The sequence below is a fragment of the Ranitomeya imitator genome, chromosome 6, assembly GCF_032444005.1.
Source record: "Ranitomeya imitator isolate aRanImi1 chromosome 6, aRanImi1.pri, whole genome shotgun sequence".
Lineage (NCBI taxonomy): Eukaryota > Metazoa > Chordata > Amphibia > Anura > Dendrobatidae > Ranitomeya > Ranitomeya imitator.
In genome coordinates, this window is record NC_091287.1 from 139,306,303 (window position 1) to 139,319,879 (window position 13,577).

Here is a 13,577-nt window from a genome sequence, read left to right on the forward strand (position 1 = left end):
AACCAACAACGGGCGAGCACGTGGAGTGTCGCCTCCACGTATCCTCTCCTGCAACGTGGGACCCCTTGCCGGACTCAGCCTTGACCACCCTAAGGTAACAAAACCTTAGGCTGTACAGGTGCATATGTACTGTCCGTGCGGCCTCCACTGCATCACCAATGCGTAGATAGCAGAGATAGGAGGAGGCAGACGGTCCCTCTCATCCCCTGAAGGGAAGATGGAGTTAGGGTGCCTGCACCGTCCTTTCTAACAGCCCCCCTCTGACCTTAAGCTCCATCGCGTGGTGGGGGGCTGGGAGGGTTCCTGCAGCAGCAGCATCCTGGGAACAGCGGGCACTGCGTTTTTTTTCTGCCGTTGGCAGTGCCACTCCGCAGGGATCCCGATGCCTGGTCGCCTCTTCATCCTCGTGCAGGTCCGGGTAAATATTTACGCCCGGCATCTGCCGAGTCAGGCCGCGGTCGGAAGTCCCGCCCCTTCCGGTCGCGTCATCGGCCGGCGGGTCCCGCTTCCCTCTCCCTGGGTGAACGCTGGAGGAGAGAAAAAGCTAGGCCCCGGCTTCAGCCATGTTAGGGTTAGGCCGCGGGCAGAAGTCCTGCCCCTTCTGGCCACGTCATCGGCTGTAGGCCCCGCAACCCCAGAACATGGAAAAATTTAGTCCGGCTTCATATCCCCAAAGGCCGTGGACTGAAAACGCCGCCATTTCCGGCGGGACCACCCACCAAGGAAGTGCTCCTTTTAAGGGAACAGCACGGTTGCGTCGCCCTGTGACAGGTTCCACAGGACGGACGGGGACACAGGACTGGGGTAAGTGCTACTCCCCCCTGCCTGACACCTGCCATATCTGTTTTTTGCAGCCTATCTAAAATGCTGTTTATAGCATCAGCAGGGTCGCGATGTCTAGAAGGACCAAGTGTCACACAGTTTTATACACCGCATGTGTAGCCTGTCGTTCCGCTTTTCCGCATGCCCAGAGTAATCGTCTCTGTGAGGCCTGCGATTCTAAACGCACTTAGGAACCCTCCCCTGCGACTCAGGCAGAAACTGTAGTTTCTCCACCTGGAATGGGTCTCGTCCTTGTCGCAATCTATAGCATCCCTAACCAAGGCAATCGAGTCCTTCCAGACCCCGGCTGCGGCCATGGACAGCGGTTCTTCTACCTTGGAGAGGTCTTCTGACTCACTGGAACCTCCGGCCTACAGGGGCCGCGCTCTCACTAGGCAGACGCGGGGGAAGCGAACCCATACAGCGTCTCCCGGTCCATCAGGTGCATCTGCATCCTTCAGTTCCGCCTCTTGTTCACCCTCACCAGCGGAGGTTAGTGAACATGGTTCAGACTGCGATTCTGAAGGGTCCCTCAATTTTGAGGCACCTGATTATCAGGAGTCAGTAGACAGCCTAATTGAGGCCGTCAACCAAACCTTGGGTATAGAGGACAAATCTACCTTGGCCTTGGGTCATAAGGTATCGTTCAAGAAGATCAAGCAGCCTCATAGGGTGTTTTCCACTCACCCTGAGTTTGAGGACTTAGTCCAGCGTCATAGAGAGCGTCCGCACAGGCGGTTCTCGGGACTAAAGGCTCTAAATACAAGATGCCCTTTCGCCCCTGAGATGCGTAAGAAGTGGGCAGAATCCCCGTCGGTAGATCCACCGGTTTCTCGTTTGGCCTCCAACACACTGTTATCCCTTCCCAACGGTTCCTCTATTAGGGATCCAACTGATCGGCTCATAGAAAGTTTGGCCTGTTCAGTTTTCGATGCTTCAGGTTCGGCCCTCTCGCCCTCTTTTGCGGTGACTTGGGTAGCTAAGGCCATGATATCTTGGTCAGAATCTTTAACTAAGGCTCTACAGGAGAGGGACCTACCGGCGGTGTTGACGGAGATGTCAAATCAGATAGTGCTAGCTGGGAGCTACCTGATCAGTGCATCTTTGGATGCAGCGAATGGTGCGGCATTAGCTGCCGCAAACGCAATTGCCATTAGACGGGCCCTTTGGTTGAGAACATGGCGGGCGGATTCTACTTTGAAAAAATCCCTTACAACTCTCCCATATCAAGGTGGTCGATTATTTGGGCAAAAACTGGATCAGCTCATTTCTGATTGGCAGCTTTGTGTAAGATGGGCTAGGCAAAAAAAGCAAAACAGAGAAACACAGTGCCTCCCTGCACCATAACTTGAAGATGGGTTTGTGCTCCCAGGATAGTAGCCGGTTACAATAGAGCCTCTAAACTAGGGGGGTCATGTGGGGAGTAAGTGCAACATTGTGGGTCAGCATACGGTATATAGTGCCTGTAATAAGTATTCACACCCTGTGAGCTTTCCTTCATTTTTTCACGTTACTCCTACAAACTAGATTCCAATTGTACCATAATTTTTAATTGGGGAGTTTTTAAGATTGCTGATGAAGTCTAAACAAGCCATACACATGAGATATCTGTTGTTTGGTTAATAAGACCAGCTTTTATACCTGTTCACTACAGAAGTGCCTATTAGCCATTAACCTGTTTAGAGCTGGCTATAGCATACATTATTGTTATGAAAGGCAATTCAGTACTACAATGGACATAGCGGTCAGAGCACATACAGTGATCTGACAATAACCCAAAATCATAGAACGAGCTCTGAGACGTGGGAACTCTGCAGACCGCAATCCCTAATCCTCTCCAAACAACACTAGAGGCAGCCGTGGATTGCGCCTAACTCTGCCTATGCAACTCGGCACAGCCTGAGAAACTAACTAGCCTGAAGATAGAAAATAAGCCTACCTTGCCTCAGAGAAATACCCCAAAGGAAAAGGCAGCCCCCCACATATAATGACTGTGAGCTAAGATGAAAAGACAAACGTAGAGATGAAATAGATTCAGCAAAGTGAGGCCTGACTTTCTTAACAGATCGAGGATAGAAAAGGTAACTTTGCGGTCTACACAAAACCCTAAAGAAATCCACGCAAAGGGGGCAAAAAGACCCTCCGTACCGAACTAACGGCACGGAGGTACACCCTTTGCGTCCCAGAGCTTCCAGCAACAAATTAGACAAGCTGGACAGAAAAAATAGCAAACAAATAGCAAAGAAGAACTTAGCTATGCAGAGCAGCAGGCCACAGGAATGATCCAGGGAAAAGCAAGTCCAACACTGGAACATTGACAGGAAGCCAGGATCAAAGCATTAGGTGGAGTTAAGTAGAGAAGCACCTAACGACCTCACCAGATCACCTGAGGGAGGAAACTCAGAAGCCGCAGTACCACTTCCCTCCACCAACAGAAGCTCACAGAGAGAATCAGCCGAAGTACCACTTGTGACCACAGGAGGGAGCTCTGCCACAGAATTCACAACACATTATACCAATGTAATGCTTCAAATAGGCCTGATCAAGCTGTACACTTCTGCTTAAAGAGGACCCATCAGTTGCTAAAAATAACTAAGTTAACAGGGTTATCCAGGACTTTTTATTATTTTTGTGCACGAAGCAAAGAATTAACAGGCAGGTAGTTTCTAACTCCAGTACTTGCCTGTTCTGCAACGGGATGACCTTTACCGCCTCTTCTGCTGCTTCAATTCATCACTCGTCAATAGAGCAGTTCTTCCTCCTCCTGTCTGCTATATCAATGGGGAATCACTGCCCACATCATGCTGATTGACAGCTTTCTCCCTGCAGTTAGGCAGCAGGGAGCCAGCTGTCAATCAGCATGATATCTGCAGAGATGCTGCTCTGTCAATGTGACGGAAGCTGCAGAATTGCCGGCAGGAGCAGCCCGTGACCGCACAGATCCAGCAGAGATCAGTGCTGTACAAAACTGACAGGTAGTTAGACATCGGCACTGGGCAGAACCTGCCTGTTAGTTTCCTAGCTCCATGCACAAAAATAATAAAAGTCCCGGATAACCTCTTTCAAATACTTTAAAAATCCCTGGGCTTCCCTGATTCTGCCGCTCTTTTCCTGTTTGTGGTGTGTTACTCCTTTGCATTTTTCCCCGTGGAGTACACAATGTGAAATCTTTGCTTTGCTTCAGAGTCTTCTCTGGGTGTGCACTTTTACCCCTCCCACCATCCCAAGTACTGCCAATCACAGTTCGACATCTGGGATTAATAGGCTGCTAGATAGGCTGCTGAGCTGTGATTGGCACTATATTGGTGAGATGGCGCCCCCAGAGAAGACTCTTAAGAAAAGCCTAGTTGGCCTGCAAAGCAGAGATTTCACATAGTGTGATCCATAAGACATTTACGTGTCAAACAAATAATAAGAAATGTGAATATCTCTGCAATAGTGATTCAGTACAAAACAGAAAAATCCAGTGAGATTAGGAATTTTTACAAGTTATTTAACTCAATTTTTTGAGCAAGTGACAGATCTTCTGTAAAGTGTGGTGTGCATTTGGCTGTTGGCCAAGCAATTTTCCCCCTAAATTTTGAGTAAGATATTTAGAAGAAAAAAAAATCTTGTATGGTTGATGCCCTTTAGTGCAATTGGTAATTACTAGGGTGCATTGTTGGCGCTAGTAAGCCCTGTTAGTTAGCTATTAGTGATGAGCGAGTGTACTTGTTGCTCTGGTTTTCTCGAGCACGCTCGGGTGTCGTCCGAGTATATTTTTAGTGCTCGGAGATTTAGTTTTCATCGCCGCAGCTGAATGATTTATATCTACTACCTAGCCTGAGTACATGTGGGGGTTGTCTGGTTGCTAGGGAATCCCCACATGTAATCAAGCTGACTAGTAGCTGTAAATCATTCAGTTACAAATACTCGGAGGTCACCCGAGCGTGCTCTGGAAAACGCGTACACTCGCTCATCACTATTAGCTATGCTGTAAAATCCTGTAAAATGTATTATTACAGAAAATTACTCAGGTTCATCAATTGCATGAAGTAATTACAGAGAAAACACATTAAAACCACGTGCATTTACCAAGAGGAAGAAAAAGTGGTGAAAGTGTTTTCTGCACGGCACTGCTCTCTACTGTTGCCTGCTCTCATCCGAGAATACACCCTAAGCCCACATTCACAGATGGTGGCCACATTGTCGTTTTTATTCCAAACCTTTCTAGAACACATCATTCTTGTAATAGTTTTTGAAATTTCTGGCAAAACAATGCATTTTTGTCTCTGTTACAGCAAAAAAAAAAAAAAAAAGCAACATGTGAACACTAAGGATGGAACCAATCATACCAGGAACGGGATGGGGCCAATTATACCAGAATAAAGATGGGACCATTCATTTTAGGAATGCGATGGGGCCAATTATACCTTAATAAGGATAGGACCAATCAAACCAGGATCGTGATGGGGCCAGTCATACCAGGATAGGGATGAGGGGGCCATGTGTATCAGAATGGGGATGAGGGGACCATATATACCAGGATAGGGGATATTAGATATAGAATTTACCTTTTTTGCTTCAATTTTTTTCCTAATTTCCTCCTCTAAAACGTAGGTGTGTCTTATTGTCCGGTGTGTTTTATGGTCTTAAAAATACGGTATATATACACATACATACACATGCATATTCTATAATATTATATAATATGTACATATATACATACACACACATATACATATAATATAAAATAATAAAATAATCTTTACATATATATATATATATACTAGATGGCAGCCCGATTCTAAAGAATCGGGAGTCTAGAATCCATATATACTTTATTTATTCAAATGTAAGAATAATACAATTAATAAATAATAGTAAGAAAGAACAAAAAATGGCTGCACTTACCAGCTCTTGACAATTCTTGTTATTTAAGAAATTGCTGGGCAATAATGGACAATGTCCTTATGTGGCAAATAATAGAGCAATATACCCAATGTGGCAAAGAAGAGGTTAATAAACGGCAGTCTCTCAGTATAACAGTCAGTGAATAATAGGCAGTATATGGAGAAAACACCAAACAAAAGTTCAAAATTGGTGTGAAAATGTCACTGAACCACTTCACAACTAAATATATATAGTTTTGGTAAATGGTATTATCATTTTTTTGACGAAATTCGGCAGGAGCTTGAAGAGCAACGTCACTGGGCCCGCCTCCACGCAGTAGAAACTTGCTGTGAGGTAAAAATTCAAAAATCACACCAAAATGGCGGGCGGAGTGTGTCACAGTACAGCACGTTTCTGATTGGTCGCTCGCAGCAGGCGGCAACCAATCAGACACTGGACACTGTTGACGTCACTTATCTCCGGACATTAGCTCCGGACATTAGCTCCGGACATTAGCTCCGGACAGGAAGTTGGCACAAATTGCAGGAAGTAGTATTCTAGGCAATTATATATTAGATATATATATATATATATATATATATATATATATATATATATATATATATATATATATATATATATATATATATATATATATATATATATATATGTACACAGTCATGGCCGAAAGTGTTAGTACCCTTGAAATTGTTCCAGAAACTCAAGTACGGTATATCTCCCAGAAAATTATTGCAATTACACATTTGGCGATACACATTTTTTTTTCCTTTGTGTGTATCGGAACAAAAAAGAAACAACCAAAGAACGAGAGACAAATTGAACATACAGTAATTTTACACAAAACCCCCAAAATGGGTATAAAAGAAAATATATAATCAATAAAGGAAAAATATAACAGCAGTGGAGTTACCGTACTTTTAGTTGACAAAAGGAGAAACTGGATTTACCAGTATTGCCAGCACAAAGGCGCTTTCCATGGAGGTGTCAAATATGGCACTGCAGCTCCTGGAACAGCAACAAATGGTCTGTAAGGAGGCAGAATATTTCCCATTTACTGTATAGAGGAATGGGGGAGACACATGATATTTGAAATGCAAGGCCCTAAATTAGCCCATTGTCCAGTCACAAACAGCAATTTTAAATAGTCCAATCCAGGTCAACCTGGAAATATGTCAATGGCTGCTCACTTTCCCCAGTCCCACACACCCAGTGCCTCGGGGTGATCCTTGACTCTGCCCTCTCTATTTCAAGCCACATATCCAAGCCCTTGCCTCCTCTTGCCACCTCAAACTCAAAAATATCTCCCGGATCTGCGCATTCCTTGACCTTGACACCACAAAAACACTAGTGCATGCCCTCATCATCTCCCGTCTTGACTACTGCAACCTCCTACTCTCTGACCTCCCCCCTAATGTTGTTTATTCCATTCTGGGACCTATCCAGTGCAGCAAAGGGTATGACAGATGACTTTCAGGTCACCTCCTCCAGCATCAGTGTCTCGACGGTACTTCACTACAGCGCCAGAAGTTTAAAATGACAGATGGCGGCATAAATGATAACCAGGCGGTACATGGGCAGATTTTTGCCATTAATATTTGTGTTATTGTATCTTACAGCAATATTCAGCACATGAGGCAGCAGTTAGAAAGAATTGGCCTATCGTTTAGCTGGGATAGGGTAAGTCCATGCTATTTTACTTATTGTCGATGGGTGAAACGTTTTCGCCTTTTAATTAATAGTATATTTATTTTTGTTAAAGGGAACCTGTCACCCCCAAAATGGAAGGTGAGTTAAGCCCACCAGCATCAGGGGCTTATCTACAGCATCTGTAATGCTGTAGATAAGCCTCCGATATAACCTGAAAGATGTGAAAAAGAGGTTATAATATACTCACCCAGGGGTGGTCCGATCCGATGGGCGTCGCGGTCCGGGGCCTCCCATCTTCACAGGATGACGTCCTCTTCTTGTCTTCACGATGCGGCTCCGGCGCAGGTGTACTTTGTCTGCCCTGTTGAGGGCAGGAGCAAAGTACTGCAGTGCGCAGGCGCCGGGAAAGGTCAGAGAGGCCCAGCGCCTGCGCACTGCAGCACTTTGCTCTACCCTCAACAGGGCAGACAAAGTACGCCTGCGCTGGAGCCGCAGCGTGAAGACAAGAAGAGGACGTGATCTTAAGAAGATGGGAGGCCCCGAACCACGACGCCCATCGTACCGGGACCGCCCCTGGGTGAGTATAATCTAACCTCTTTTTCTCATCTTTCAGGATACATCGGGGGCTTATCTACAGCATTACAGAATGCTGTAGATAAGCCCCTGATGCTGGTGGGCTTAGCTCATCTTCGATTTTGGGGGTGACAGGTTTCCTTTAAGTAGTGCATTTCTAGCTATTTTATATTCCACTCAAATAACAAAGTTTTTCTCTAAATTCTGATGCATTGTGTAAAAAACGTCCTAGAATTAAATATCTATGGGGAGCATCCTGCAATCAGCACTTTATTGGGGACCATTCTTATGATCAGGTTAAAGTGGATTTGACACTGGGCACCTTCTTCTATTCATGCCCATACAAGTAGAATTTGTATTTGTGTGTTCTTCAGTGTTGGCTGCTTGGCTTAGTAATAGAGCATCGCTTCATTTTAGCGACATTATTATTATTATTATTACCGTATTAATAATGATTTTTAAACCGCCCTAAAAAGGTCATCTGACAGTAGGTTCAACACATCTAAGCCGTCTATATGAGCATGTAGGTCATAGAAATTTGAATAAAATGATATTTTGATGTGTGATCCAATGTCTTATTTCAGAGAAATCCACATTTTTCCTAATAAGTAAATTAGCTGTTAAGGTCTATGGACCGGACATAGATCTCTCTGAGAATCTGCCTTCAGAGGCTATTTTAAATAAAAGGCAGTATTGCCAGTGAGACATGTAATGACTGACCTCTTGATCTACAGCTCATTTACATATTAGGAAAAATGTGGATTTCTCTGGAATAAGACATCAAATTGCAGATGTCAAAAAGTATCATTTTATTCAGCTTCCTATGACCTACATGCCAATGTAGAAGCTCAGGATGAGTGATCCTACTGGCAGATTCCCTTTAATTACAGAGCAACATATTCCATGTGAAAGAGATACAAACATGATTGCAGTACATAAAACATGTAATAATACATAAGTATCTAACATAAGGGTAGAAACTCATACAATAAACATAATGAAGTGACAGACTGGCACATGGGAGAGAGGAACGTGTCTGCTATCAACAGGGAAAGATGGGGTGTACTTTCTTTTTTCTATCCCTTGTGTCAATAATAATCAAGAATGGATAATCTGGATAAAAAGAGTTGTCTTTGTTTCTGATCATCTGCAGATTGGTTTCTCCATTTTCCTAGTAATTACGTGTTACAGGCATCTTTACTGCATTTTTTTTCAGGTATTTGCAGGATGTTTGTAATTTTTCACATATATTGGCGCCAATTAATCTCAAAGATTTTACACTAGAATTCTGGTGTAAAAAGCTTTTGAAAAGACGCAAACTTTATGCATAATGCAAAGTTACGTAAAAATGTTACAATTTTGGGCGTTTTCAAAATGGGTGTGTGGCAAAGTGTGACTGGCAGCGGCATTCGCTGCACCACAAATCTTACTTCAGTCCCTGACTAGAGTAAGATTCTTCACACCTTGTGCTATTCATTAAGTGAATCAGGAACCTCGTATTACACCAGCCCCCTCAATCAGACCGCCATGAAAAACACCTGTCTTGAGTTTATTATAAAAAAATTAAAAAAATGTGTTTTTTTTGTTCTGCCAGGCTTATCATTATTGGTAATTGTAGGAAAAAATGCACTATCTTTATATCTATCATGAACACCAGTCGCTGATTGGGATGCTACTGTGAAGGGGGACGCCGCTTCTCACACTCACATACCGCAATAAGCTGACAGTGAGCCAAGCGCACCCCACAGCCAGAACACACATCCACACCACACTTTTCACTGCCACCAGTGATGAGCAAACGTGCTCGGATAAGGTGTTATCTGAGCACGCTCGGGTGCTAACAGAGTGTCCAAGTCCCCATGGCTGCATGTCTCACGGCCCAGACTCTCCTTAATTAATTTTTCTAATAAAGATTTATAATTTTTTACTACATTTTGGCTATATAATTTTGTTAATAGGTTTTTTAGTATTCATATATAGCTTTTTCATATTTGTTACATTAGTGGTTTATATTCCATACTGTTACACACTATTCCCTTATTCCACTCTATTTTGGCTAATATAGTCTTCTCTAAAAGTCTGCAGTGTTTGAGGAATACATAGTTGTGAGCTCAGCCAGGAGAGATCTGTGCAGAGAGCGACCTGTCAGTCTAGCAGAGTGGGCGGGGAGAAGCCGGCGGGGACCCGCCTCTTGGACTAGTCACTATGTCCCCACCTACTTTGCTCTGAAATGTTGCAGTGTGTCAGATGAAAACATATATTTGTCATGCAGGAGCCGGTCTCTGATTCACCTCGTAGGTTCCCTTTAATTAAACAAGATATACTTGCGGCTGAGTTTTCTTTGGATTAGATGAGCTGTACTTGCGGATTTTTTTGTTACATAATCTAAATCTATTGCTATTATGAGGACATATAATACATACTTGCAAAATAATGTTTTAATTCGCCCAGTGACATTCGCACATGGTTCACAATGTACATTAATCTGAATAAATGCAGTCGCGGCTGTGTCCTCCAGTATTTTAAGAATTGACTGCTTCCACAGTAAAATAACACACTCTAATATTTCTACAAAATATTTTTCAATAAATCATTAGAGGCGACCCACTATTTACCCAATAGCTTAGAGTGATCTATCAGCAGTAGTCTCATGTAACCGGGGGTATACACCGATCTGTGTTTTAAAAAGAGAGATTTTTTTTAAACAATTGTGACTTGTGTATTTGACAATTTAACATTTTCTGTAAGTTCCTTTACCTCTTGCTCTAAGAATAATGTTATTATGGTAATGTGCGTTTGTTTAAATGGATTTTCAATGGATTTCTCAATAAAAGCCTGAAAAGTAAAATGTTGGATTTTGTTGTACTTAAAGGGAATCTGTCAGCAGGTTTTTTTGTTCCTCATCTGAGTTCAGCGTGAAGTAGGCAGAGACTCTGAGGCCGGGAGCCCACGATCCGGAAGTAGCAGCGCTTCGGATGTAGCGCATGATTGCTGTGTCCAAGCCGCTGCCGTCTATTGAACGCAGGTGTATCCACATGTGTTCACGGAGCCGTGCAGAGTCACTGAGTGCGATAGATTGTACCGGTGAAATTTCTGGTCTGGAAATACGCGCTGTATGTCAATCTCTGCGGGCATCTGTGGACACATAGTGGACATGGGATTTCTTGAATTCCCATCTACTATGCTGTAACATCTGAATGCTGCGGGTTTGATGCTGCATAAGTACGCAGCATCAAACCCGCAGCAACTCCGGATCCAACGATGTGTCACTTAGATTACTGGGTGCAGCCGTTCTGACACAGAGCTCAGAGCTTTTAGATTTAGAATGCAGCAGAGCTGAGAAAGTTAACCCCGCCCACACCAGGCTCTCTGTGTACAAAGTCCATAGACAGTGAGCTGCTTATCACAGAAGGAGGCGGAATCGGACTAGTCTGACAGTTAATTTCTTAGTGATAAATCCTTCACAGTAAACAACAGCACACACTTTGACAAGTGACCCATCCCTGAATTCTTTTTCAACCTCTATCTTCTGCTGTCTTCAGAGTAGATAGCAAGAACCTGCTGACAGATTCCCTTTAAAGGGGTTGGTTCCCTTATGTTTATTAAATTCTTGCTATTGGGTTAAAAGTTATTTTTGAGATTGGTTTTCATTAACCCCTTCCCGACCTTTGACGCCACGTAGGCGTCATGAAAGTCGGTGCCATTCCGACCCATGACGCCTATGCGGCGTCATGGAAAGATCGCGTCCCTGCAGATCGGGTGAAAGGGTTAACTCCCATTTCACCCGATCTGCAGGGACAGGGGGAGTGGTAGTTTAGCCCAGGGGGGGTGGCTTCACCCCCTCGTGGCTACGATCGCTCTGATTGGCTGTTGAAAGTGAAACTGCCAATCAGAGCGATTTGTAATATTTCACCTATTATAACGGGTGAAATATTACAATCCAGCCATGGCCGATGCTGAAATATCATCGGCCATGGCTGGAAATACTAGTGTGCCCCCACCCCACCCCTCCGATCGCCCCCCCCACCCCCCCGATCTGGCCGGTACACTGCTCCGGCTCCCCTCCGTCCAGTGCTCCGCTCCCCCCCGTGCTCGTGTCCGCTCCCCCCGTGCTCCAATCACCCCCCCGTGCTCCAATCACCCCCCCTGCACTCCGATCCACCCCCCCCCCGTGCTCCGTTCCACCCCCCCGTGCTCCATTCCAGCCCCCCCGTGCTCCGTTCCACGCCCCCGCGCTCCGTTCCACCCCTCCCGCGCTCCGATTCCCCCCCCCGTGCTCCGATCCCCCCCCCCCCCCGTGCTCCGATCCCCCCCCCCCGTGGTCCCCCCCCCACCCTATCATACTTACCGATCCAGCCGTGGTCCCGTCCGTCTTCTCCCGGGCGCCGCCATCTTCCAAAATGGCGGGCGCATGCGCAGTGCGCCCGCCGAATCTGCCGGCCGGCAGATTCGTTCCAAAGTGCATTTTGATCACTGAGATAGATTATATCTCAGTGATCAAAATAAAAAAAATAATAAATGACCCCCCCCCCTTTGTCACCCCCATAGGTAGGGACAATAAAAAAATAAAGAAATTTTTTTTTTTTCACTAATGTTAGAATAGGGTTAGGGTTAGGGGTAGGGTTAGGGTTAGGGGTAGGGTTAGGGTTAGGGGTAGGGGTAGGGTTAGGGTTAGGGCTAGGGGTAGGGGTAGGGGTAGGGTTAGGGGTAGGGGTAGGGGTAGGGTTAGGGTTAGGGTTAGGTTTAGGGGTAGGGTTAGGGGTAGGGTTAGGGTTTCGGTATGTGCACACGTATTCTGGTCCTCTGCGGATTTTTCCGCTGCGGATTTGATAAATCCGCAGTGCTAAACCGCTGCGGATTTATGGCGGATTTACCGCGTTTTTTTCTGCGCATTTCACTGCGGTTTTACAATTGCGATTTTCTATTGGAGCAGTTGTAAAACCGCTGCGGAATCCGCACAAAGAAGTGACATGCTGCGGAATGTAAACCGCTGCGTTTCCGTGCAGTTTTTCCGCAGCATGTGTACAGCGATTTTTGTTTCCCATAGGTTTACATTGAACTGTACACTCATGGGAAACTGCTGCGGATCCGCAGCGTGTGCACATACCTTTAGAATTAGGCTATGTGCACACGGTGCGGATTTGGCTGCGGATCCGCAGCAGTGTTCCATCAGGTTTACAGTACCATGTAAACATATGAAAAACCAAATCCGCTGTGCCCATGGTGCGGAAAATACCGCGCGGGAACGCTGCGTTGTATTTTCCGCAGCATGTCAATTCTTTGTGCGGATTCCGCAGCGTTTTACACCTGTTCCTCAATAGGAATCCGCAGGTGAAATCCGCACAAAAAACACTGGAAATCCGCGGAAAATCCGCAGGTAAAACACAGTGCCTTTTACCCGCAGATTTTTCAAAAATGGTGCGGAAATATCTCACACGAATCCGCAACGTGGGCACATAGCCTTAGGGTTAGGGTTGGAATTAGGGTTGTGGTTAGGGTTAGGGGTGTGTTGGGGTTAGGGTTGTGGTTAGGGGTGTGTTGGGGTTTAGGTTGTGATTAGGATTATGGCTACAGTTGGGATTAGGGTTAGGGGTGTGTTGGAGGTAGAATTGAGGGGTTGCCACTGTTTAGGCACATCAGGG

The 13,577-nt window shown here is 45.2% G+C and overlaps 1 protein-coding gene across 1 annotated transcript in view; it reads left to right on the forward strand.

Annotated features, from left to right (window-relative positions):
- The window catches only part of LARS2 (leucyl-tRNA synthetase 2, mitochondrial), a 294,954-nt gene that overhangs the window by 90,753 nt on the left and 190,624 nt on the right, over positions 1–13,577 (forward strand). Inside the window, exon 5 of the mRNA XM_069730157.1 lies at positions 7,332–7,392. Coding sequence (XP_069586258.1) covers positions 7,332–7,392 — 61 coding nt within the window. The remainder of the gene's footprint in view (positions 1–7,331; positions 7,393–13,577) is intronic.